Source organism: Candoia aspera, chromosome 2 (assembly GCF_035149785.1).
Source record: "Candoia aspera isolate rCanAsp1 chromosome 2, rCanAsp1.hap2, whole genome shotgun sequence".
NCBI lineage: Eukaryota > Metazoa > Chordata > Lepidosauria > Squamata > Boidae > Candoia > Candoia aspera.
Genome location: NC_086154.1, coordinates 255,503,058 through 255,526,167, shown reverse-complemented (window position 1 = coordinate 255,526,167; position 23,110 = coordinate 255,503,058). Strand labels below are relative to the sequence as shown.

At 40.5% G+C, this 23,110-nt stretch overlaps 1 protein-coding gene across 2 annotated transcripts in view; it reads right to left on the bottom strand.

Moving 5' to 3' along the window:
- Nucleotides 1–23,110, bottom strand: part of DYM (dymeclin) — a 193,211-nt gene that overhangs the window by 56,189 nt on the left and 113,912 nt on the right. For both annotated transcript variants that reach the window (XM_063295837.1, XM_063295838.1), the window contains one exon: nt 8,154–8,256. In XM_063295837.1, the coding sequence (XP_063151907.1) occupies nt 8,154–8,256 (103 nt within the window). The remainder of the gene's footprint in view (nt 1–8,153; nt 8,257–23,110) is intronic.

The following is a 23,110-nucleotide window of genomic DNA, read 5'->3' as shown; positions in this document are numbered from 1 at the left end:
ATAGTGTGAGTAGGAAAGTTGGAACCAGGCCCTATACAGGCTTAGACATTTGTGTTTCTGGTTATATTATCTTACTTTTCCTCTTTTGTGTGGATTCTAGGATGATGAAGCACACCAAACAGGATGAGGATGGGACTGCATGGAGTGTATGCTTAAGGGATTGTTCTAAGTTGAAATGTCAGCTCTATTTCCCCCTCATTCAGTCAAAATTGCCCCAAAAGATAATACACATGCTGTGATATCTTTCTTTTGGCACTGCAGGTATGTCTGTTACGTGTTGTTCTATGTACTGTTGTGTATTAATATATATAAAAAATTCCCTTCTCACCCCTATGGGTGGTTTGTGTCTTCCTCAACCTGGGGTCCTCTACCAGAGGCCTGGGAGTTTGAGGGTTCTGCGCAGGATCTCAGGTGTTGCTAGCACTGCGCTCTTCTGGACAGAGAGCTCTGATGCTGCTCCTGGGATCTGTTGGAGCCACTCTCCCAGCTTGGGAGCCACAGTCCCAAGGGCCCCTACCACCACTGGGACCTTTTTGGCCTTCCCTTTCTACATCCTCTCTAGTTCCTCCTTCAGGCCCTCGTACTTCTCCAGCTTCTCATGATCTTTCTTCCTGATGTTGCTGTCACTTGGCACTGCTAGATCTATCACCAGCACTCGGGGCTGTGGCTCCCAAGCTGGGAGAATGGCTCCAACAGATCCCAGGAGCAGCATCAGAGCTCTCTGTCCAGAAGAGCGCAGTGCTAGGAACACCTGAGATCCCGTGCAGAACCCTCAAAACTCCCAGGCTTCTGCCAATCCATGTACCTGGGAGACACAAAACATGTATCTTGAAAAGCAGTATCTGAAGAAGGCCTCTCTTATACTGTCCTAGCTCTCTATATCATCATTCAATTAAAAATCTGGCTAATAATCAGATGCAAATCTCATGTATTAACTCACTCAGATCATGAATCTTCCTTACAGATAAACTGTTAGAAACGCTACCTCTAAAACATTTTCCCCTCAACCACAAGCGGATACTTAAAGCTACTGGAATAACTGGTAGCCGATGAGAAAATGAGTACATTGTTCTAGTTTCATTTTTAGTGAATAAATAGTGTCTTGCTGACCAAAACCACCATCTCAAACTGTTATATGTGGTTAGTCTCAGCTCATCTTGAGTACATTCAGACAAAGCAGCTATAATATGTCTCTCAACAGATGCAAAGAACAGACCCGTCTTAACCAGAGAGCTGGGTTCCTCTCCCTTATTTCACACCTGAAACCTAGATCATAACTACACATCTATTGCATGCTTGAGATACTCTTAAAGTGCATCAGCTTCTAGTTTCCTACGTATCTCTATAGAGCTAAATACGCCAGAAACAATCTTCCCTTACCGATTCTAGCTCTGACCAGCTCAGTGATGACATTCTCGGTCCAAAAGAGGCAGCGGCGGCGGCGGAGGAGGAATGCCCACCCCCACAACATTTGAATGATTGCCCATTATTTGTGGGCCACTGGTTACGAAGTGGTCTTGAAAGGTATGGTTACATCCCATCAACATTTTCTCTTGAAAAAAATGTTAAAATTATTAGTATTTTAACACTCCAGTTGCATTACCATTTGCCCAGGCATCCCACAGTCCTGTTGACTTATTGAAGATAGTGAGCCTACAGCTCTCTCTTTAGTAACCCCAGACAAATGTTTGCAACATATTGTCTAGAATCTAAATATACTGAAAATCATAGGGCTCCCTCAAAACGTATAATATTTGCCCTAAAACTTTTAAATGTTTAGTTCATTTAAAAGACAGCTAATGCAGTTGTGCTATCATTCAGCAACACAGGGCATATACCAAAACATGTAAGGGGAAATTAAATATGACTTCTAAAATACAATTTGCTTTAAGGAACTTAAGTAATATAAGGGAGCAATTTAGCATCTACCAATGCATAAAGACAGTAAGATTACTGGTCTTTTGCTTCTCTGCTGGGGGAATGAAATGAAGGGCTATTTATAAAGTACTTACTGCTTTGGCTATAATCAAATATAATAACAAGATAGAACAAAAACAATCTTTTTCTGGAAACCACCTTTGTAATACTCCTTTTTAATAACCCTCCTAATGGCCAAATTAGAAGGACCCCAACTAAAGTCATTCATCCCACATAAAACAAACATTGCTTTTTCTTCTTAGCTTTGTTTTACCAGCTATATTATTTCCAGATGATGCTTGAGGGGTTTAAGGTTTTTCAAGAGTTAGATGCTGAAACGTGCAGCTGCTTTTTATTTACCATAGGCAAATCTAAGATGAATCTAAACTGGGGAAGGGGGCTTTCATCGGCTCTTGAGGGAGTATTAGCTGGAAAAAGAGGAAAGCATCTCACCCAGAAACTACATATCTGAAATTATTTGGAGTTCTGATTCCCAGGAAGGATGTGAAATGCTCCTGACATTTCCATGCCATACAATCAAATCTGCATAGGAGGCAAACAAATGTTCAGTCTAAGGATGTTCTAAGGAACAAGGAAGAAGAAGGGAAACCAACCATGTTCACAGATGCATCGCAAATGGAGTCTCAAAGAGGTTACTTTAACTTGGTTCATATGCTTAATAGATCGATCCACTTTACTCAAAGAACTGGACACATTCTTCAAACTTTATGTAGACTACAGGTAGTCCTCACTTAATGAGCATTTGTTTAGTGACAGTTCAGACTTACAGTGGTGCTGAAAAAACTGACTTACAACTGGTGCTCACACACACAACTGTTGCAGTTTCCCTGCGGTCACGTGATCACAGTTTGGGTACTTGGCAACCAGTTCACATTTATGACTGTTGCAGCATCCCATGGTCATGTGATCGCCATTTTCAACCTTCCCAGCTGGCTTCTGGCAAGCAAAATCAATGGGGAACTGAGTAATTCACCTAACAACCACGTGGTTCACTTAATGACTGCGGTGATTCGCTTAATGATTGCTGCAAAAAGATCATAAAATCAGGTCAGATTCGCTTAATGACCACTTCACTTGGCAACCAAACTTCTGGTCTCAACTGTGGTCGTTAAACGAGGACTACCTGTAGTTGAGATTGGACTTGAGGCTTGAAGTGGCTGGCTACATTTTGACAGATGTAGGTGCATGTCTTTTCATCTTCTGGAACAAACTGCAAAGCTCATACATGCATTACGGAAAATGCATCTTAATGTTACTTGGGATGGGATACAATGAGTTTCATTTGAGTCCAGCTTAATTCCTAGTGTCTGCATGGACAGAACTGTGTAATTTTCTTGGCAACAATTATGAAAGTGGTTTAAGACTGTCCTCTTCCACAATGTGTTTTTTTTGGGGGGGTTCCCAATCTAGCTTACAGCCAAGTATTCTATAGAGGTCTCCCATCCAAAAACAAACCATGCTCAATGTAGCTTAATGACTACATAAGACAAGGCCAGCTTGGTTCTGCTATCCACTGAGACTCAAAGTAGAAATAATGACTTTTATAATCAAGGTGGATAATGGATACTTTTGAAACAGGTATACAGGTAGTCCTTGTCCTAACAGCCGGGAAACACACTGAGACAAGGAACTGGTCTCTAATATTTATTGCTAGTACTTAACAGAAATCCTAACAAACTGAAGAAGCGTGGGAAAACCCAGACATATAAACCCCAAAGGTTAAGGCGGTCCCGATCTGTGTCTCTTTGAATGGCTGACCAATTCCTCAGTGCTACGCATGCGCTTAACAGTCTGGATGGGAGCCCCCTGCTCGCCATCCTTACTCATGACAGTCCTCGCTTAACAATCATTCAAAGTTATGACTGTGCCGAAAAAGTAACTTTACGACCGGTCCTCGCACTTAGAACCATTGCAGCATTCCCAAGGTTATGTGATCGTGATTTGGGCACTTCGCAACCGCCAGGCATTTATGACCGTCGCAGTGTCCCACAGTCAAATGATTGCCATTTGGGTGCTTCACAGCCAGCTTCTGACAAGCCGAGTCAATAGAGAAGCCAGCAATAAAATCACAAGTTGCGTCACATGATGTCTCACTTAACAACCATGGCAGAAGTGAGGTCATAAGCCTGTCGCTGTCACATATCTCACTTAATGGCCATGTCACTTAGTGACAGAGTTGCTGGTCCCAATTATAGTTGTTAAGCAAGGACTACCTCTGCTTGAAAACTGAAACTCACTAGGGGCTGAAGAAGCAGCTTTTTCAGATTTGGCATTTTTATTGTTTATATTTGAATGAAATGCTTACTGTAACTACATCAGTTGGAGGATTAACATGGTTAACAAGCTTAGCTCAGCCTTCAATAGTCAGGTGCCCTACAGGTAGAAGCTGAACTTCTCAGAGAACCAAAACCATACTAGCTGAAGATTATTAGTGTTAAAGTCCAACACATCTCAAAGCCAAGAGATTGGGCAAGACTGAAAGCAAAATGAAAATCTTTTATCTACCAAAATCATTTATATCCATTTCAAATCTATATTAGTTAAACTTTAAAAAAAAAGAAGTATTTATGAAAACTTGACATCAAGAAAGCTTTCAAGAAAACTTTTGAAGGATGCTGATGGGTTTTAAGTTAGCTGTTTCTTTTGTTTCTATAGGCAGTCTTTCTATACTGATCAGTTACTGCAACTCTGTTCCGATTTGATTTTCCCACTTCGTTTTTGCTCTCTGATTGGCTCCTATAAATTTATAGCTTTTATTAGATTTTGTTCCATTTGTGTTCCAGGTCTGACAGAATATTATTGAGTATTTCTGGGCTTCAGGCAGGAAAAGACAAACCACCTTCGCTTCTAGTTTTCCTAGGTTGGGCTTAATAGAATAGCTACAAACTACTATAAGTAGCTTTAATCCGAGAACCCTTAAAAGAAGTGATCTTCCAGTGAATTACTCTCTCCAAATTTGTAACACTCTTTTTATGTCAAATACAAGCAAGCTAAATACATTGCAATTTAAGTTACTTCATTCATTTTTCTATGTAAGATTCAGAAGACTGGGGGATCTGAAAGATTTCCTGGCAGTCCTTGGGGTTTTCCTGTAATCTTGGCAAAAGATGTTTCAAAGCCACAATTGACCTTTGGAATGTGAAACTGGTCCAGGCAGTTGATAAAATCGCCTCTGAATGACCTCTCTCATTAAGAAAAACCAAACTTGTGAACTGGAGGGGAAGAAATGAGTGGGACAAAGTTTCATGTTGACGGAAAACCTGGGAACAGTCTGAACAAACACAGCCTCCAGCTCATCTTGAGGCCTACTCTGTGGTAGTGTTGGGCACAATTAAACTATTTCCCCAGCGTTCATATTTGCCCCAAATAATTCAAGAGGTGGTCTAATTTACTGCATTTGGCCATGCCCCCCAATAAATAAAAATGACTTAATAGTTGGTTGTGACCTATAAGAATAACACTGTGCTTGTTTCCATGCTGACCTAAATGTCGTAATTGGTACAGGTCCAATTGAAGTCATAGATATTTTTCAGCTTAAAGATGTGAATTAGACCCCAATCCTTGCCCTTCCTGGTTTAAAGAAGTAGCCAAGAGAAAACTGTATGGATGCAGTTAAAAGTGAGCATATCTTTGCAACAGAGAAAACTTCCAATATGCTAAAAAGTGGAAAGTTTTTTGTTATAAACCATCCCCGTAGCTCACCATATTCATAATTTCTTACAAGTCTCCAATGTTACATTTTGGAGAAAGGTTTGGAAATTAATTGAACAGCATCTTGGCTCAAAGTATTTCTGGGTGGTAAAAACTATTCAGCTGCATTTCGATCTGCTTTCAGTAAGGCTTACAGAACTGCGACTGCTTTTCCTTCTGAAAACGTACAAGTCACTTACTTAGGAACACTTCTACAAAATGTGTCAGCGGATTCAAACTCTGCAGTGCCATGACTCCCTAAAATGATAAATAAATTTGGGTGGAGCGCTTCCCCTCCCTGCCAAATAAAACCAATGATTTCATTGGGATTAGAGTTAACCAAGAAATGCATGTCATCATTTTTTAATAATTGCATTTCAACCTATGCATCAAATACAATGCTAGAACCTTGCAACTTTATAAAATAAAACCTTCTCATCGAAAACAGACGATAACACAATCCATTTTAAAACCATATTTTTAATGGGAAGGATAAACTTGCTTAGTTTTGCTAAGTCAGCCACTCTCAGATTTATTTTGGATCATTGTTTGTTATAGCAGCAACTGTAGTAACTCATGATTTTTGCTGCCAGCTTGTCCTGGCACAGCAGGAGTGACTTGGGGCAGCAATCCTGCTTTGAATGTGCGAGCCCCCCCATGTGCCCCCCTCCAATTTGAGGTAAGACAAGCAGCCTTCAAAGAAGGCCGAGATGAATTAAGATATTTCCAAAAGTGCCCAAGCAAATTCTGAACCAAATCTTGCCTTTAAAACATACCTTTTATGATGACTGCTCTTGTGGTTTTAGTCCCGATGTGAGCTAGCCAGTGAGGTCAAATTCTACCTTTACCATTTCCATTAACCAGGACTTTTCCCCCCTTTTCTCCTGAGTTTTCATTTCCCTTTTTCAAGGCTAGCAAGATACTAAATCCATAGGTACTAAGATCTAATCTAAAAAAAAATCTGAACACAATTTATTCACCACAAACAAATAGAGAAATGCACCAAGATTATTTATTAAAATGTTACGTAAGCAGCCTTGGAAAATCTGATTGGGAAGACAGCATATAATTTTTACATGATTTTTTTAAAAAAACAGAGCATGGACTATTAGATTAAACATGTACTGGAATGCTTCTGCAAAGGCAGATATTTTTCTCAGCACTGTATTCCCTTTACTGGGATGCACATTCTAGTCATGCCTAAATGTTATTTTTAAGCACAGCCAGAATCCAGTCAGGATGCTACTGCATTACATTAAGACTTAACATAATTTCTTTGGAGGAAAAAAAAGTCTAATTCACCAAGCAAAGAACATAAAATCTTAGTGTTGGAAGGGGCCATGGGGACCAACCCCTTTGCTCAATGTGTATTTCCACTAAAACACATTTAACTACTTTGGATTTAACTACTGTATCAGGTAAAGGTAAAGGTAAAGGTTTCCCTTGACGTAAAGTCCAGTCGTGTCCGACTCTAGGGGGCGGTGCTCATCTCCGTTTCAAAGCCTTGGAGCCGGCGTTGTCCATAGGACACTTCCGGGTCATGTGGCCAGCATGACTCACGGAACGCCGTTACCTTCCCGCCGAAGCGGTACCAATTAATCTACTCACATTTGCATGTTTTCGAACTGCTTGGTGTGCAGGAGCTGGGACGAGCAACGGGAGCTCACCCCGCCGCGCGGTTTCGAACCGCCGACCTTCCGATCGACAGCTCAGCGGTTTAACCCGCAGCGCCACCGCGTCCCACTACTGTATCAGGACAATATATTAATTAAAGCTGTAAAATATTCAAAAGCTAAGAGAACTATGGTATGTGCTATATTAAAAATATGTTTTAATATATTTTATTGGAGGCGGTTCAATTTCTGCCTTTTTTTGTGAAGAACACTAATTATTATGGGTTGGTTGGTTGGTTTCTTCCCTTCCTGTGCCTTTGAATCAATGTTGACTCCTGGCAACTGCCTGGACAAGACCCTGCAGTATTTTTGCAAGATTTTTGGAAGTGGTCTGCCACTGCCTCCTTCCTAGGGCTGAGAGTGGCCCAAAATCACCCACATGGCTTCATGCATAAGGCAGGACTAGAACTCACGGCCTCCCAGTTTCTAGCCTGGTGCTGTAACCATTACACCAAACTGGCTCTCAATACTAAATTGGAAACCAAACATGTTCTTTTGCTACCTAGGGACAGAGGCTTGCTTGAGAGGCATACTAGGAGATTCACTGTTCAATCATTCTGCATCCTTCCCTTGACAATCCCACTGCAATGGGAATGAAGTGCAGATGCTCCAGATAAGAAAGCTAGAGTAAATATCTTTGCTAAGAATCATCATGGTTTTCATCTTCCAATTTGCAAGTGGGGTTTTTTTTCCCTTTAATTCCTCAGTGAGTTTCAGACATGATGTCACCAGCCAAACTTCCTATATTTTGGCGATGGTCATTGCTGGGCTGTCACGCCCTTTGATAGACTTCTACAAACCTAGGGGATGTTATTTTGACTTGTTCCTTAAAACATCATATTTGATACTCACGTAGTCCGGAAGTGGAGAATCATCAGCAGACAGGGAACTTCTCAAAGACTGTGTGGCTTGTTCCAAAACTTTGTTGTGTTTTTTTGACAACAATGAAAACAAGCTGGAGGGGGGGGAGGGGAAGGAAAAACAATTATATTGTTTTCATAAGAATTGATGAAAGGCACTCTTTTTTTTATGAAACAGGGCTGCCAATTTAGTATAGGCTCTTTGAAACTTTGCCCTGCAGAGGTAACTAAAAACAACAACAACACCAAGTTTACAAAGTGTATTCTCAGAAATTGAATTCTACAAAGGACATTTTTATTTTGAAAACAGAACATTTCCAGAGTAGTTCACAAAACAAACATTTTGTTTGGACGGCAAGAAAGAATGAGTGATTATATTGCAGATATAAGTTCATGCAGAACCACAATTCAAACTAAAGGGATAATTCCTGCTCTTTAGCCCTTTTTCTTCAAGAAATTTCCCATTTCCCCTGCTATTAAGTTGAGCATTAATTCTGACTTTTTTTGCCACAATCTTAGGACTCTTAGCGGCTTAAAAGTATAACCAGTTACCATAAACAAATAAAAAAATTGCACCAAGATTATTTATGTGGCACGAAGGGTTAATGCTAACATTTCTAACTAAAAAGCCAGCCCTACTTTAAATCTCTGCTGAACCCTCCAAAACTTTCTTGAAAAATGAAAACATTTGCTACAGTTTCCTTTAGTTACACTGCCTACCAGTTGCTCAATGTGAACAGTTGTCAGCAATGCCTCATTCTGCATCCATATGCAACCTTTAAAATGGTGAGCTTTGTAGACCAGTGTTTCTCCACCTGGGCAACTTTAAGACGTGTGGACTCTTGAAAGTTGGAAAAAAAGATTTACAAGTGCTTCCACACTTCAGGAAGTCATTCAGGAAGGATTGCCACTGTTCTCTCCCAACTTGAGAAATGCTACTGATTTCTTAGTGCTTTCTGGACACCCTTGCAGCCTCATTGTCTCTTCCAAAAGCTACCAAGAAAACTATGCAAAGCACTGTGTATGTGTCAGTATAACTTGGGATGGAGAATTAGTTTTAGAAAGAAAAATGTGGCTTTGCAGGAGAAATGCGGTTGAACATGGACCAGGAGGACCAGTTAAATAGTTAAACTTATTGCTTCAATCTCCATTTTACTGTGCATCAATATGAATACTATCTTAATTATGCTTAAGTCCAAGAAAAAGAACACACAGCGTATTCAAGCTATACTATCAGCACATGGTCTTTAGAGTATTCCTGAATATTTCCAGACACTTGAACAGAAGTTCCAAGATTGTTCTTGAGTTCTTGCTTTATGGACTGCAGCTACCCTTTCTTGAGGTCCATATATCACAAGGTATATAGCTCCAAAGACAAAGATATATTTTATTTATTTCCTTGCACATGGTAGTTTGAAATAGATATCTTATATAAAACAACAGAAGATATTCACAAACCACAAATGCAATTCCCACATCTTTCTTTGTGAAAGAGGCATAGCATTTTAAAGGCTTAATACCAGCATAATTTAGAAGCTATTCATTTGAACAAATTCTTCATGTTATTCAGTACAGGCCGATCAAAGCGTGTTTTACCTTCCCAAACAATTCACTCCAAAGGTTAACAAGCTTTTTAAAAAAAAAATAATTTGTAATTGTTCAAGATATAATTAAGACACATAATGCAGAAGATAAGACCGACAGGAGAACAAAGGATCTGTTTCACTTTCCCTTTTCCTCAAGTAACAACTCACAAGAAATTATTTTACTCCAGTGCATGTTCTACATATGTAATGCCATAAATTAAGTGGTTCACTAAAGTTACCAATAAACTCCGAAGTAAAGATCTCAGATAAAGACTTGGGACTGCTGCTGAAATGAGGTCTCTTACACCACTCAATGAGAAAATTCAGAAACAGCATTGACTCATAAAAGTAATAACCATTATTATCTATACACTGTGCTTAGTCAATGTAAAATAAAAGGAGGTTAAGCTCTTCATTCAGAAAGATAAATATAATTTAATAGGTAAAACAGGGAAAGTAAATTTTCCTGTATTCAAAAAGGATGTTGTTTGGGAAGACTGTAGAACAGATCATAACAAGATCCATCCATAAGCACCTTGAAAGTAATGTAGTTATTACTAGAAATCAGCATGGGTTTATCCAGCAGACTTATTCAGCAGACTAACTAACTAACCAGACCAACTTATCACATTTGTTGATTTGATAAATTCCTTAACAGATTGTGGGAATGCAGTAGGCATTATGTACCTTGATTTTTTTAGTTGGACTAAAGTAAGAGGCTAAGGAACAATATACTGTACAAGAATGTAAAAGTAGCTTTTCGCACAAGAATATGCCAGTGACGACTTGATTCCTTAGACAGTTTTTACGGCAGGCTCCCTCCAGTCATCTGAGGAACCAAAAATTACTGGTGGGGCGGGGGGTAAGGGAACAAGCCTAGAGACAGGGTACATGCTTCAAGAGCCCAGTTCCCCAGATCTGCCTGAAGGATTCAACCGTCAACAGTTGAAAGTGAGGTGTTGTCTCACTAATCCAAACTCAGAAGCCTTCAGTTCTACTCTATTATGCAGGAAATAATAACTGTCAGTAAGCTTCTGCCTTGCCATGCACCCTAAACCTAAAAAAACCCTCCTGGATCACTTTCTAGATTGACCTTGGACTGGTCCCTAGCTGCCAATTTCACTTTTCTCCTGACTTGCTCTTGGACACCATCTGCAATGCCTGTGAACTGTTTACTGATGGTACCATTGTCTGAACTGCTGCTAACCAGGCATACCTCAGATAGGGTACTACCCTACTATACTCAAGAACTTGTGGGAGCCAGATTTGTCATGTTTAAAGGATTCTTTCTTTTTATCAAAAGATGGGCAATTGTTCTTTGCAGCCCTGGTACTTCCAATTTCCTAACTAGGTCTAGGAGATTAAGTGTACAAAACTGCCAAAACAAACGAAGGTACCTGCAGTGTTCCTCAACCAATTCTGAATATTTGCTGTTGCAGTGAGAACTGGATCAGGTTAAGGTGGTAAAAAGAAAGTTCCAGAAAAAGTTGGCCAGAAAGAGCAACAGAACCTTGTGACTCATGCTACCAAGGCTATGCAAGTTTTTTCCATCTTTATTATCACTGTGAGGTTAAGACAAAAAGTCTGGGGCCCAAGGGACACACTAATTACATTGACACTGTATTCCATTTATGTGGAAATTCATCTCATTTCCATAGAAGAAACTTGGTATGTTCTCTGAAAAACTAAAATAAAATAAGCAAAACACGACTTTAAAATGAAAACAGTCACTCTTTCACAAGTCAAATCAATCCATCAACAAGTTTATCGTATTTGTTGTTGTTAGTTGAGAAAGAATGTATTTCTGAATTCAATGGGAATCCAAGATGGATTTAATGGTCAGCATTTTTATATAATGACAAAACAAAAATGGGTTCCAAATGCTAGATATACATATTTATACCTTACAACTATAGCAAGCATTTTAAGAGCCATAGCTTTGGAAAAGCAAAGGCCTTTATATACCTGCCAGGGGATATTCCATTCAATTTTACAACTTCACATCTGCATTTCACAACTTCAGTTTATTATGCAAAACCAGACTTAACAGCAAGGTCCTAACATCTGGCTACTATACACTACAGTACATGAAGACTGATCCCAGAATCTGATGGGCAAGGAAAAGATTCATGTCCCACATTTTTTAGTTAACATCTCCTTTTCAGGTGTGATGGCAGAAACAGGAGGAAGTGAAAACATGCTCATTTGAAAGGGTGGCAGAAATTGACAAGCGTGGTGGTGGGGAACCAGCACAACAGATCACATAGATACTTACTTGGGAAAGGAAACACTGTTTAAAGGCAGGACCACATAAAAGGCAAGGTTGAAAAATGCAGCAGATTCTTCCTTGTTGTTTAATATGCTAAAAGTCCAATATACATATTCAGAAGATTGAAGAGTTCAATGTAAAGGGTACTAATTCCTCCTATTTCAGTCCTGCTAAGATTCTATCTATGCTTCTTAAACCACTGTGAGAACACACATTCCCAAACACTGCATTGCAGAGTGGTATAACACGAATGTTAAGTTGCTTGAAATGTAAACAAGGAACTGGAATAAATTTAAAACATTACACTATTTAGTATGCATCTTTTCATTTTTTCTGTCCTTTTTTCAGGAAGAGATTGGGGATTTGCTTTGCTTTTAAAAACTCGATAAAGTCTGTTTTAGGGATTACATTATGCTGTTGCGTGTTTCTTGCCTCAAAAATGGCAAGAATCAGTAAATGTACTATTCACGTTCAAAACACAATAATCAGCAGATGCTCTGCCCAGATATAACTCAAGAAAGAAACACAGAGACAATTCACATCTTTAAAGTTTCATCCACAAGAACAGAAGTTGGTCTTCTTGATTCACCCACAAAGAATAACACTTCCCAAATTGCAGTACCGTGCATAATGGCATAGCAAGGACAGCAAATTGCTATCTGCTCCCTGCCCACCATCATGTCCCTAGTCCTGATATTCGGGGACGTGGCAGGAGAAGAGGAAGAAAGACAAAGGAAAAAGTTGGCATTCCAAGATTGAAGAAGTCCTTGATGAAGCCAACAGGCTATTTTTTTTTTTCAAAGGGAGGCCTGGAAGTGGGATAGAGGTATCCACAGGAAGAAATGCCAGAAATTTCTAGCCTTGCCTCTGGAGTGAGTGGAAGGGAGATATCCACTACAGGACCTGGCTCTGCTCTGGGAAAGCAAGCAACATTATTCTATTCCACCCATTGGCTTCTCTGTTGAAAGTAATATTAGACTTAGGAGCTTTGAAACAAACTGGGGTTCTACAGGTGATAAGCAGTCCAATAAAATATCCAAACGTAATCAGCAGCTCTAACATCCAGCAAGACCCGCATGAGAGAAAATCGCTCTGTTTCTAAACAGCAGATCTATGCTGTTCTTGTGCTTTCAGCAGCAGCCTGAGACATGGAAAATTTTGGTCAACAAAACTTTTGTTCTCACTGAATCTGTTTTTCCACTGCATTGTTTCCATTGTGCATCCTCAAAATCTGTCCAGAGGGCAGGAGATGGAAGAAAGTACTCCCATAAAAATGCTCTACCCCTAAATTTAAAGATACAAAAGGTTTACCCAGCCACTCCCTGAAATCTTGAGAATTCTACAGGAGTCATTCCCCATAATATTAATAGTTTATTTATATTAATGACACGAAAGCCAATATAGCGGTAGTGATTAAACAGCAGGACAGCAACCAGGGAACATCCAGGTTCAAGTCCCATCAGGTGGATTTGGGACACTTGCTTTCTCTCAGTTCAAGCTACCCCACAGGATTCTTCCTTTGAGAATACAGTGAGGGAAGATCCCTATCTGTGCCCGAAGGAAACATAGGGATATATACATAATAATAAAGAAAAATACCAGCCAACATTATAGAAACCTAGGCCCACTTCAGAGATGGCCATCACAGATTCAGTATGACACGGCTTTGGGTTTGAAGACTGAACAAGTGCCCAGGCAGAGACTCCTATGGATGAAAAAAACAAACAAACCCTAGGCCATGCAAGAAAAAGGAGAAGGCGGTTGGGTTGAAACTGAGCTCAGTTCCTTGTGAATGCATAGACATGGGACTTTTCACATGTTGTTTTCCTGGCCACTGTATGGATGTGGTTTGCTACTGCTGCTTTCTGAGATGTTTGTTGACATCCCAGGATAGTCTACAGCCCTTGTAGGTCTCCTATCCAAATACTAACCAGGCCCAACTCTGCTTCTGCAGGGTGTCTACAGAGTATAGACCAAAAAGTCAATATGGCAGATGTGATGGTGCAACTGAAGCTCTGCCTGGTTTTTATATGAATTGCAACACATATAAACTCAGGCAGAGATTTGCACAATCTTGACTTTTTTGGACCGTAACCTGTGGACATCCCTGCCAGACAAGATCAGAAAAAAGCTGCCAATTGCTGAAACAGTAAAGGTGCAGAAAAAAAACGCTTGCTTGTCTTTCCTTGTTGCAGCAATCCAGTTTAGGCCTATTCACATTATCATACTTTCCTTGGATTAACCAATGTTCAACCAATGTTCTCACATTCATACATTTCTTAGTGTCACGATGAAGAGCAAAACTCAGCTCTGCATACTCCCTGCCCAGCTGAGAGCCTCACCACACTTCCCAAACTTTTTTCATAGTCAGGTCTTGCACCCTTTCACCCAGAATTCGGTCAAGCACTTTCCCAGGCACAGTTATTAAAATAACTTCTCCATAGTTTCTGCCTCTACTTTTGCTACCGTTCCCTTTCTGTAGGGGAGCAGTAATGGCATTCTTCCAATTGTCAGGCACAGATGAAGTCTTCACACATGTGAAATAAGATGCAGAGCCCCTCCATAAGTAAACCACTTTCATTTTTGTTAATGAATTCTCCAGTTACTGCACTGATAGCTGCAGCCTTGCCATTTTTTGAACATTCTCACAGCCTTTATGACTTTTACTCTTTGACACGACCAAAACATACCCTGTCCAATATTTAGAACATCTCATCACTTTTGCATCCTTCAGTAATTCTGTCAATCTTTTACCATAAACAATCAAATCAATCATGCTTTTCTGTTTGTATTTATTCATTGGCCATCTATATGTATGCATAAATGTATGCTTAAACCTCATATATGAAACAGACAGAACTTTTCCTAGGCAGGAGTAACAGGTATGTTCCCTGCCTTGAGTTATTTCTAAAAATAATAAAGGTGGGATAGAAAATGGGATAGAAAATGTGGGGAAAATAGGAGGAGGAAGGAGTATTAGGTATGTTTGCAGTATTGAGTTATTTCTAAAAATAATAAAGGTGGGATAAAAATAAAAATAAAATGAAATAAATGAATAAAAAATAAAAATAATTTTTTTAAAAAAATACTCCTCTCAGCAAAGGATCATTATCTTGTCGGGGTGCTGGAGCTTGACCACCTCAATGATGCCATGAGCTAAACCGTGAAGGGCCACCCAAGACGGGAAGGTCATGACAGAGAGGTCAGACTAAATGCGATCCCTGGGGAAGGTAATGGCAACCCACCCCAGTATTCTTGCCGTGAAAACTAAATGGATCAGTACGACCAGAGATATGTCGGTATACCATCAGAAGATGAGACCCCCAGGCTGGAAGATGGTCAAAATGCTACTGGGGAGGAACAGAGGATGAGTTCAACTAGCCCCAGACATGATGATGCAGCTAGCTCAAAGCCGAAAGGACGGCTAGCGGCCGACGGTGCTGGTGGTGAACGGCGAATCCGATGTTCTAAGGATCAACACACCACTGGAACCTACAATGTAAGATCTATGAGCCAGGGCAAGGACCTAACAGAAGAAAAAGAGATCAAGAGAAGGTGGCAAGAATATACAGAAGACCTGTATAGGAAGGATAACAATATCGGGGATAGCTTTGACGGTGTGGTCAGTGAGCTAGAGCCAGACATCCTGAAGAGTGAGGTTGAGTGGGCCTTAAGAAGCATTGCTAATAACAAGGCAGCAGGAGACAACGGCATCCCAGCTGAACGGTTCAAAATCTTGCAAGATGATGCTGTCAAGGTAATGCATGCTATATGCCAGCAAATTTGGAAAACACAAGAATGGCCATCAGACTGGAAAAATCAACTTATAGCCCCATATCAAAAAAGGGAAACACTAAAGAATGTTCAAACTGTCAAACAGTGGCACTCATTTCACATGCCAGTAAGGTAATGCTCAAGATCCTGCAAGGTAGACTTCGGCAATTCATGGAGCGAGAATTGCCAGATGTACAAGCTGGGTTTAGAAAAGGCAGAGGAACTAGGGACCAAATTGCCAATATCTGCTGGATAATGGAAAAAGCCAGGGAGTTTCAGAAAAACATCTATTTCTGTTTATTGACTATTCTAAAGCCTTTGACTGTGTGGACCATAACAAATTGTGGCAAGTTCTTAGTGGTATGGGGATACCAAGCCATCTTGTCTGCCTCTTGAAGAATCTGTATAACGACCAAGTAGTAACAGTAAGGACAGACCACGGAACAACGGACTGGTTTAAGATTGGGAAAGGAGTACGGCAGGGCTGTATCCTCTCACCCTACCTATTCAACTTGTACGCAGAACACATCATGCGACAAGCTGGGCTTGAGGAATCCAAGGCTGAAGTTAAAATCGCTGGAAGAAACATTAACAATCTCAGATATGCAGATGATACCACTTTGATGGCTGAAAGCAAAGAGGAACTGAGGAGCCTTATGATGAAGGTGAAAGAAGAAAGTGCAAAAGCTGGCTTGCAGCTAAACCTCAAAAAAACCAAGATTATGGCAACCAGCTTGATTGATAACTGGCAAATAGAGGGAGAAAATGTAGAAGCAGTGAAAGACTTTGTATTCCTAGGTGCAAAGATTACTGCAGATGCTGACTGCAGTCAGGAAATCAGAAGACGCTTAATCCTTGGGAGAAGAGCAATGACAAATCTCGATGAAATAGTTAAGAGCAGAGACATCACACTGACAACAAAGGTACGTATAGTCAAAGCAATGGTGTTCCCCGTAGTAACATATGGCTGTGAGAGCTGGACCATAAGGAAGGCTGAGAGAAGGAAGATAGATGCTTTGGAACTGTGGTGTTGGAGGAAAATTCTGAGAGTGCCTTGGACTGCAAGAAGATCAAACCAGTCCATCCTCCAGGAAATAAAGCCAGAGTGCTCACTTGAGGGAATGATATTAAAGGCAAAACTGAAGTACGTTGGCCACATAATGAGAAGACAGGACACCCTGGAGAAGATGCTGATGCTAGGGAGAGTGGAGGGCAAAAGGAAGAGGGGCCGACCAAGGGCAAGGTGGACAGATGATATTCTAGAGGTGACGGACCTGTCCCTGAGGGAGCTGGGGGTGTTGATGACCGACAGGAAGCTCTGGCGTGGGCTGGTCCATGAAGTCACGAAGAGTCGGAAGCGAATGAACGAATAAACAACAACAAAAAAATACTCAGTTGTTTTCCTTCGTTATTGGGTCTCCAAATGGCTCTATTATCTTTCCTATATTCTCTCGTCCCGCCTATCTATTTGCCACACATTTTTCCCCTAGATTGCATTCATTCAGAATGATGCACCATTCTTCCAAAACCTCCTATCTGGCTCTTACCACCTTTATCACCATTCACTGGAGGGTGACAACCAACTATCCCTAACCGATGGATTGCTACTTTCATACACTTTCAGAACCACCTAAACAAAACCAATTCATACTTCCTATCATTTATTTATAATTAAACTTACTTCTTCATTTCTCTGCATTTTTTCACCAACTCCACTTCACAAGATTAAACCACCTTCGCTTACAACTGTTACATCCTTCCCCTTTTTCTTAGATTCATAAACACCCCAAGGTATTTTCCTCTTTCATTCCATTTGTTAATTGATGCTCTTTACCATCTATTCTACTTACATGGCAACTTACATTTCACATGCTATGGTCATCACCAGATGGTCCTACAGATGTTGAATGCCACAGCCCATCGTGGCTTTGATTAATTGAGGCTTCCCTATAATGCATTTTAGTAAGATTGGGAAGATACAGCCTAGGCTACCAGCCATAGTTGTACTGTGCCACTTGCAGCACTTCCTGCTAGTAAGACTGGTACTGGACCCTTTGGGCACATTTTGGCCATTTTGCCAAGCAGAACCAATTTTGTTTTTTTGTTGTTTATTCGTCCAGTCACTTCCAACTCTTCGTGACTTCATGGACCAGCCCACGCCAGAGCTTCCTGTCGGTCGTCAACACCCCCAGCACCCCCAAGGACAAGTCCGTCACCTCTAGAATATCATCCATCCACCTTGCCCTTGGTCGGCCCCTCTTCCTTTTGCCCTCCACTCTCCCTAGCATCAGCATCTTCTCCAGGCTGTCCTGTCTTCTCATTATGTGGCCAAAGTACTTCAGTTTTGCCTTTAATATCATTCCCTCAAGTGAGCAGTCTGGCTTTATTTCCTGGAGTAGGGACTGGTTTGATCTCCTTGCAGTCCAAGGCACTCTCAGAATTTTCCTCCAACAAAGAATCAAACCCTAGTTTTATTCCAAGCATGTTCAAAATACTGTTTGCAAATTAGGCTCTCTAATCTAGAGATTACGTTGCAAGCCAACATATTGTTGCCCTCATCCTACCAAATAGGAGGTATGCGTGGTGTACTCAGGAGGTGAGAACTGATGTGGACGTTCACAAATGACTGAATTTTGCTTTCACGTTCGTAACTGAAATGCTTTGCTGCATGCTGTAATCACAGCCCCAGTTTAATACAGATTTTCACTTTATGTTTAGTCTAAGGAGATCAGTAAATGCCACTTTGTGCAGTGAGTAGTTACATAACAACTACCTTGCTCATGTCTCTCCCACAAAAGAACAAATTGTTACGGGGGTAGAGAGGTGGTTACAACAATACTGAAATTTGCTTTTCTGTCAAACTCCTGGATTGAATAAACATTTTTGTAAGAAATTAATATGCTAACGGAAATTGCTGCTCCACAAATACAACCAGGGAGACTGTTGTAAAAATGTTTTTTTTTCTGAACAGGCATTAATATCGTTATACCCCCATATCCTTAAAACACAAAGCTGGATTAGTTTCAATTTTCAGAAATGCATTGTTATGATAGGGAAAGACCAATTTCTTGGCAGGCTGGAGCAAAAGAAGCATCCACGGAAAACTGCACAGTACTGCCAGGAAGTACTTTAAATTACAAACTGCTTGTTAGTGAGCTTCCCACCTAGTGATCAACCACTGCAAGACTAATGTATTAAAATATCAAGGAGGCTGCAATATTTTTGATGCAGTAATGCTACCAGAGCCTAGGATTCTATCTTCCTATTTACTGCTATGTTCCCTGACTGCGTTGTCTGTTTCTTCAATTCATCTCTATACAGCAGTTTGTCACCCACAACAATGTCGACCAGACTCTGCTGGGTTTGACCCACTCACGCTATAGCGGAAGCTAGCTAGGAAACTCAATCGCTTGCATGACTTTCTTCCTGTCCGTTATTACAGAGTTTCTGTTGATTTTGATATTTCTTTGCTCTATGGCCATTCAGCTAATGAATTAAAAATGCACCTTAAATGAGGGATGGACAATTTTTTCTAGCAAGGGCCACATCCCCTCCTGTATTGGTACCACAAGTGGATGCATGCTAACCTTCCTACACTTCCTTTTCCTCTGACATCTCTTTTTTTCTCTTTCTCATAATAGTTTCTTTTTCTTCCAAGTAGAAATAAAAGGAGAGCTATTACATCTTTTTTGAGGGCTCTGGAGTTAGGCCAAGAGCCACAGGCCGTGCTTTCAAACTTACCTGAAAGCTTAGCTTTAATTGGGCGGTGTCTAATGGGTGGACCTTCAGATGTTTAATTCTACCGTCCTTAGTCTTATCCAGCATGCTCAACAATGAGGAATCATTGCAATGCAACATCTGGAGAGTCACATAATGCCCATCCCTGACTTAATACCTGGGCTCTAACAAGGTTTCAGAATCTTTTCACTAAAGAAACCCATTTTCTGATATTCTATCTCATTTCAAGAATGAAAAAGAAACTAGCTAAACAAACTGAAGCAGATTAGAAACATCCAAGGCTGGGATCCCTCCATTTATAACTTCCTAGGAATATAAAGTATTCTAAGATATATGATTTAGTTAAATTGCAAAGATATGGTTTATATATTTATACAGCACATTTAAGAGGACTGTTCCAGATACACTTTCAAAAAACACCAAGGTGTCATTCCAGAAGCTGGGAAAGATACTGGCTGCATGGCTGTTCTAGGATACAGAAAATAAACATCTTAAACAGATTTAAGTAGAAGGAGCTTCCGTGGACTAGAACCTACTTGCACAAATATTTATGACAGAATAAATCTGTGAGCTTATAATTACAGGGTTCTTGGGAATACGGCATACAGGTAATCCTCACTTAATGACCATTTGTTTAGTGATGGTTCAGACTTACGATGGTGCTGAAAAACCTGACTTACAACTGGCCCTCACACTTACAACCGTCATAGCGTCCCTGCCCTCACGTGATCATGATTTGGACGCTTGGCAACCAGTTCGCATTTATGACCATCGCAGTTTCCTGTGGTCACGTGATTGCCATTTTCAATCTTCCCAGCCGGCTTCTGGCAAGCAAGATCAATGGGAAACTGCGTGATTCACTTAATGACCATGTGGTTTGCTTAATGGCCACTGCAAAAATGTCATAAAATTGGATTGGATTCGCTTAATGGCCGCTTCACTTAGCAACTGAAATTATCTCAGTTGTGGTCATTAAGTGAGGACTACCTGTGTCAGTATGACCTTCCTCTGGAATTTAAATCTATAATTCAGCCTCTCTCAACCTAGTGCCATCCAGATGTATTTGGATTATGATTCCCAGAATTCCCATCCAGCATGATCAAAAGCAAGACGTGGAAATTCTGGGAATTGTAGTTCTAACATACTCGGAGGACAACTGGCCTGGGAAACGTAACCCTGAATTACTGGGAGTCGGGTGGCATATACATTTAATAAATTATTATAATCATCATTAGTATCACCTACAGGTATAAACGAACAATGACAATGACCTTCCTGCATTTTTTTAAAAAAAACAAGGAGTATCACATAAATGTTATGTGCCTTCATCTTTGAGCATCTGTGCATGTACAAAGGAATAGAAGGAACAGCTGCTGCACATTTCCTTTTAGGAATCACAGTAGAGTGATGATAATCTTTATGCCAGGACAAAATTGCCTTGAATGGTACATAATCTCTGCACTGCTCCTAAGGATGAAAATTGCTTCCACTGCAGACATGGCAAAATCCTGACCTGAAGCGCTGGGAAGATCAGCCCGAACAAGTGTATCAGGAAAGTGAGGCTCTGTGGAACTGGATCTCTTGAAATCGGACTCCTCTTTGCTTTTTTCTCCTTTTGTTATTCACCCAAAGCCTCCAGGACAGGGAGGGCTTTTAATCGAACGCCACAGAGAGAATGCTGGCCCAGACTCATTACACCTCGCCTAATCAAGACGCTTAGGGTGGGGGACACTGGAAGCCGAGAGGCTGCTGAACCACCACACCTCAGGCACATTTTGGATCAAAAAAATCCTTTTAGCAGAAATGGTCTGTCACTCAGAAAGTGAAGCAATGAATATAGAGTATTTTTTAAAAATATAATCTCATACCTTGCCTCTGGCACGATTTTGTTTCAATCACTCAGAGAAAAAAATCTGAGAGAATGAGTCTGTGGTGTATTAGGAAGTTGCATTACTAAAGTAATTTGATGGGATCGCTCCTTTTCTGGTAATGCCCGCAGGGTGCTATGGAAGCAAATTTCACTATTTGGTCCCAGGCAAATATTTCAGTAGAATCTGAAGACTGCACACCGAGAAAAATTAATTCAATGATCTGTTTTTATACATTTGTTCAATAAAGATGTTTGTGGTGCATAGGTGTTACTGCAAATGTTTTTTTTTTTTTGGATCCAGATTTTTCATACTTAGACCTTATGCAACAGATGACTGCTTTCTATCTGTATTAATATATCCCTGATAAAATCTTGGAAAGAACACATTTTAATACTGCAGGGGCAAGGGCAAGTGTAATTAAATCTTACCCACCAAAAAGCATTTTAATTACTGTCCTGGTTCATAAGGATAGTTAAAATAGTCCTAAATTGGAATTCCGTTCAATCATGTCCAATTCTTGGAGACTGCCTGGACATGTCCCTGCAGTTTTCTTGGCAAGGTGTTTTTTTTTCCAGAAGTGGTTTGCCATTGCCTCCTTCCTAGGGCTGAGTGTGTATGACTGGCCCAAGGTCACCCAGCTGGCTTTGTGCCTAAGCAGGACTAGAACTCCCGGTCTCTGAGTTCCTAGCCTGACGCCTTAACCACTACACCAAACTGGCTCTCTAGGTCTACTTTAAACATGTCTAAATCTGGACCCAATCCACTGTAATAAATGTGGCATACAATTATGAGAGAGACCCTTAAAGAGATTTATGCATAACTTATCTGTTTCTGTTCTAACATCTACATAACCTTTCCTCACCCTGCCATTCTACAAATATGTTCCTTTGTCCTTTGCCACACCAAGTCCATGGGATGTATCTGGGCCAGTTTCATATGCCCTCAAGTATCAAAATGCACTGCCATCTTGAAATGTAGACTAACAACGTACGCACTTTGCTCTTAGAAATGACAAATGAAACGTCCCAATGAACAGGCGTTGTTGTCTGGGACATACTGCACATTATACTGCCCACAACAACCCACTGATTAAATTTAAGTTTTAAGATTGTCTCAATGGCTCACAAAATGGACAACCTATCAACTGATCCACCAGCAAAACACTTTAAAAACTTTCTATTCAGTTTCTCTGTCACTGCCCTAGTTGGGTTCACTGGGCTCTTCAAAAACCCTTTCCTGTTCTCAGGCAGGCAGGCAGAACTACGTAAACAGAATTGTTTAGTGTTCAAAACAGACTTTATCTTCTGTGCTGCTTACTATCTGTTACATACATGAAGAAATCACTGAATTACTTTAAACAGTCTGATAATGGAAGCAGATCATTCTGTGTGGAAAAGAAAACAAGCAAGAATGGGAATACCATTTATTGTCTTAGCAGCAGATTGCAAAGGCTGGAAGGGAAAGTGCAAACTCTTATCTGGCTACTCAGAGTGTGATCCAGGGAAATAAGCAACCTGATATCCTCCGAGTGTTTTGAATTACAGCTCCCATAATCCTCTGCCAATAGCCAAATTGACTAGGGCTGATAGAAACTGAAAGCCAGGACATCTGGAACGTACCAATCTGCCAACTTGGTTCTCCTGCTGAACACTGCTCTAGTGCAGTGTCCTTCAACCCTGGCAACTTTAAGATGTGTGGACTTCAATTCCCA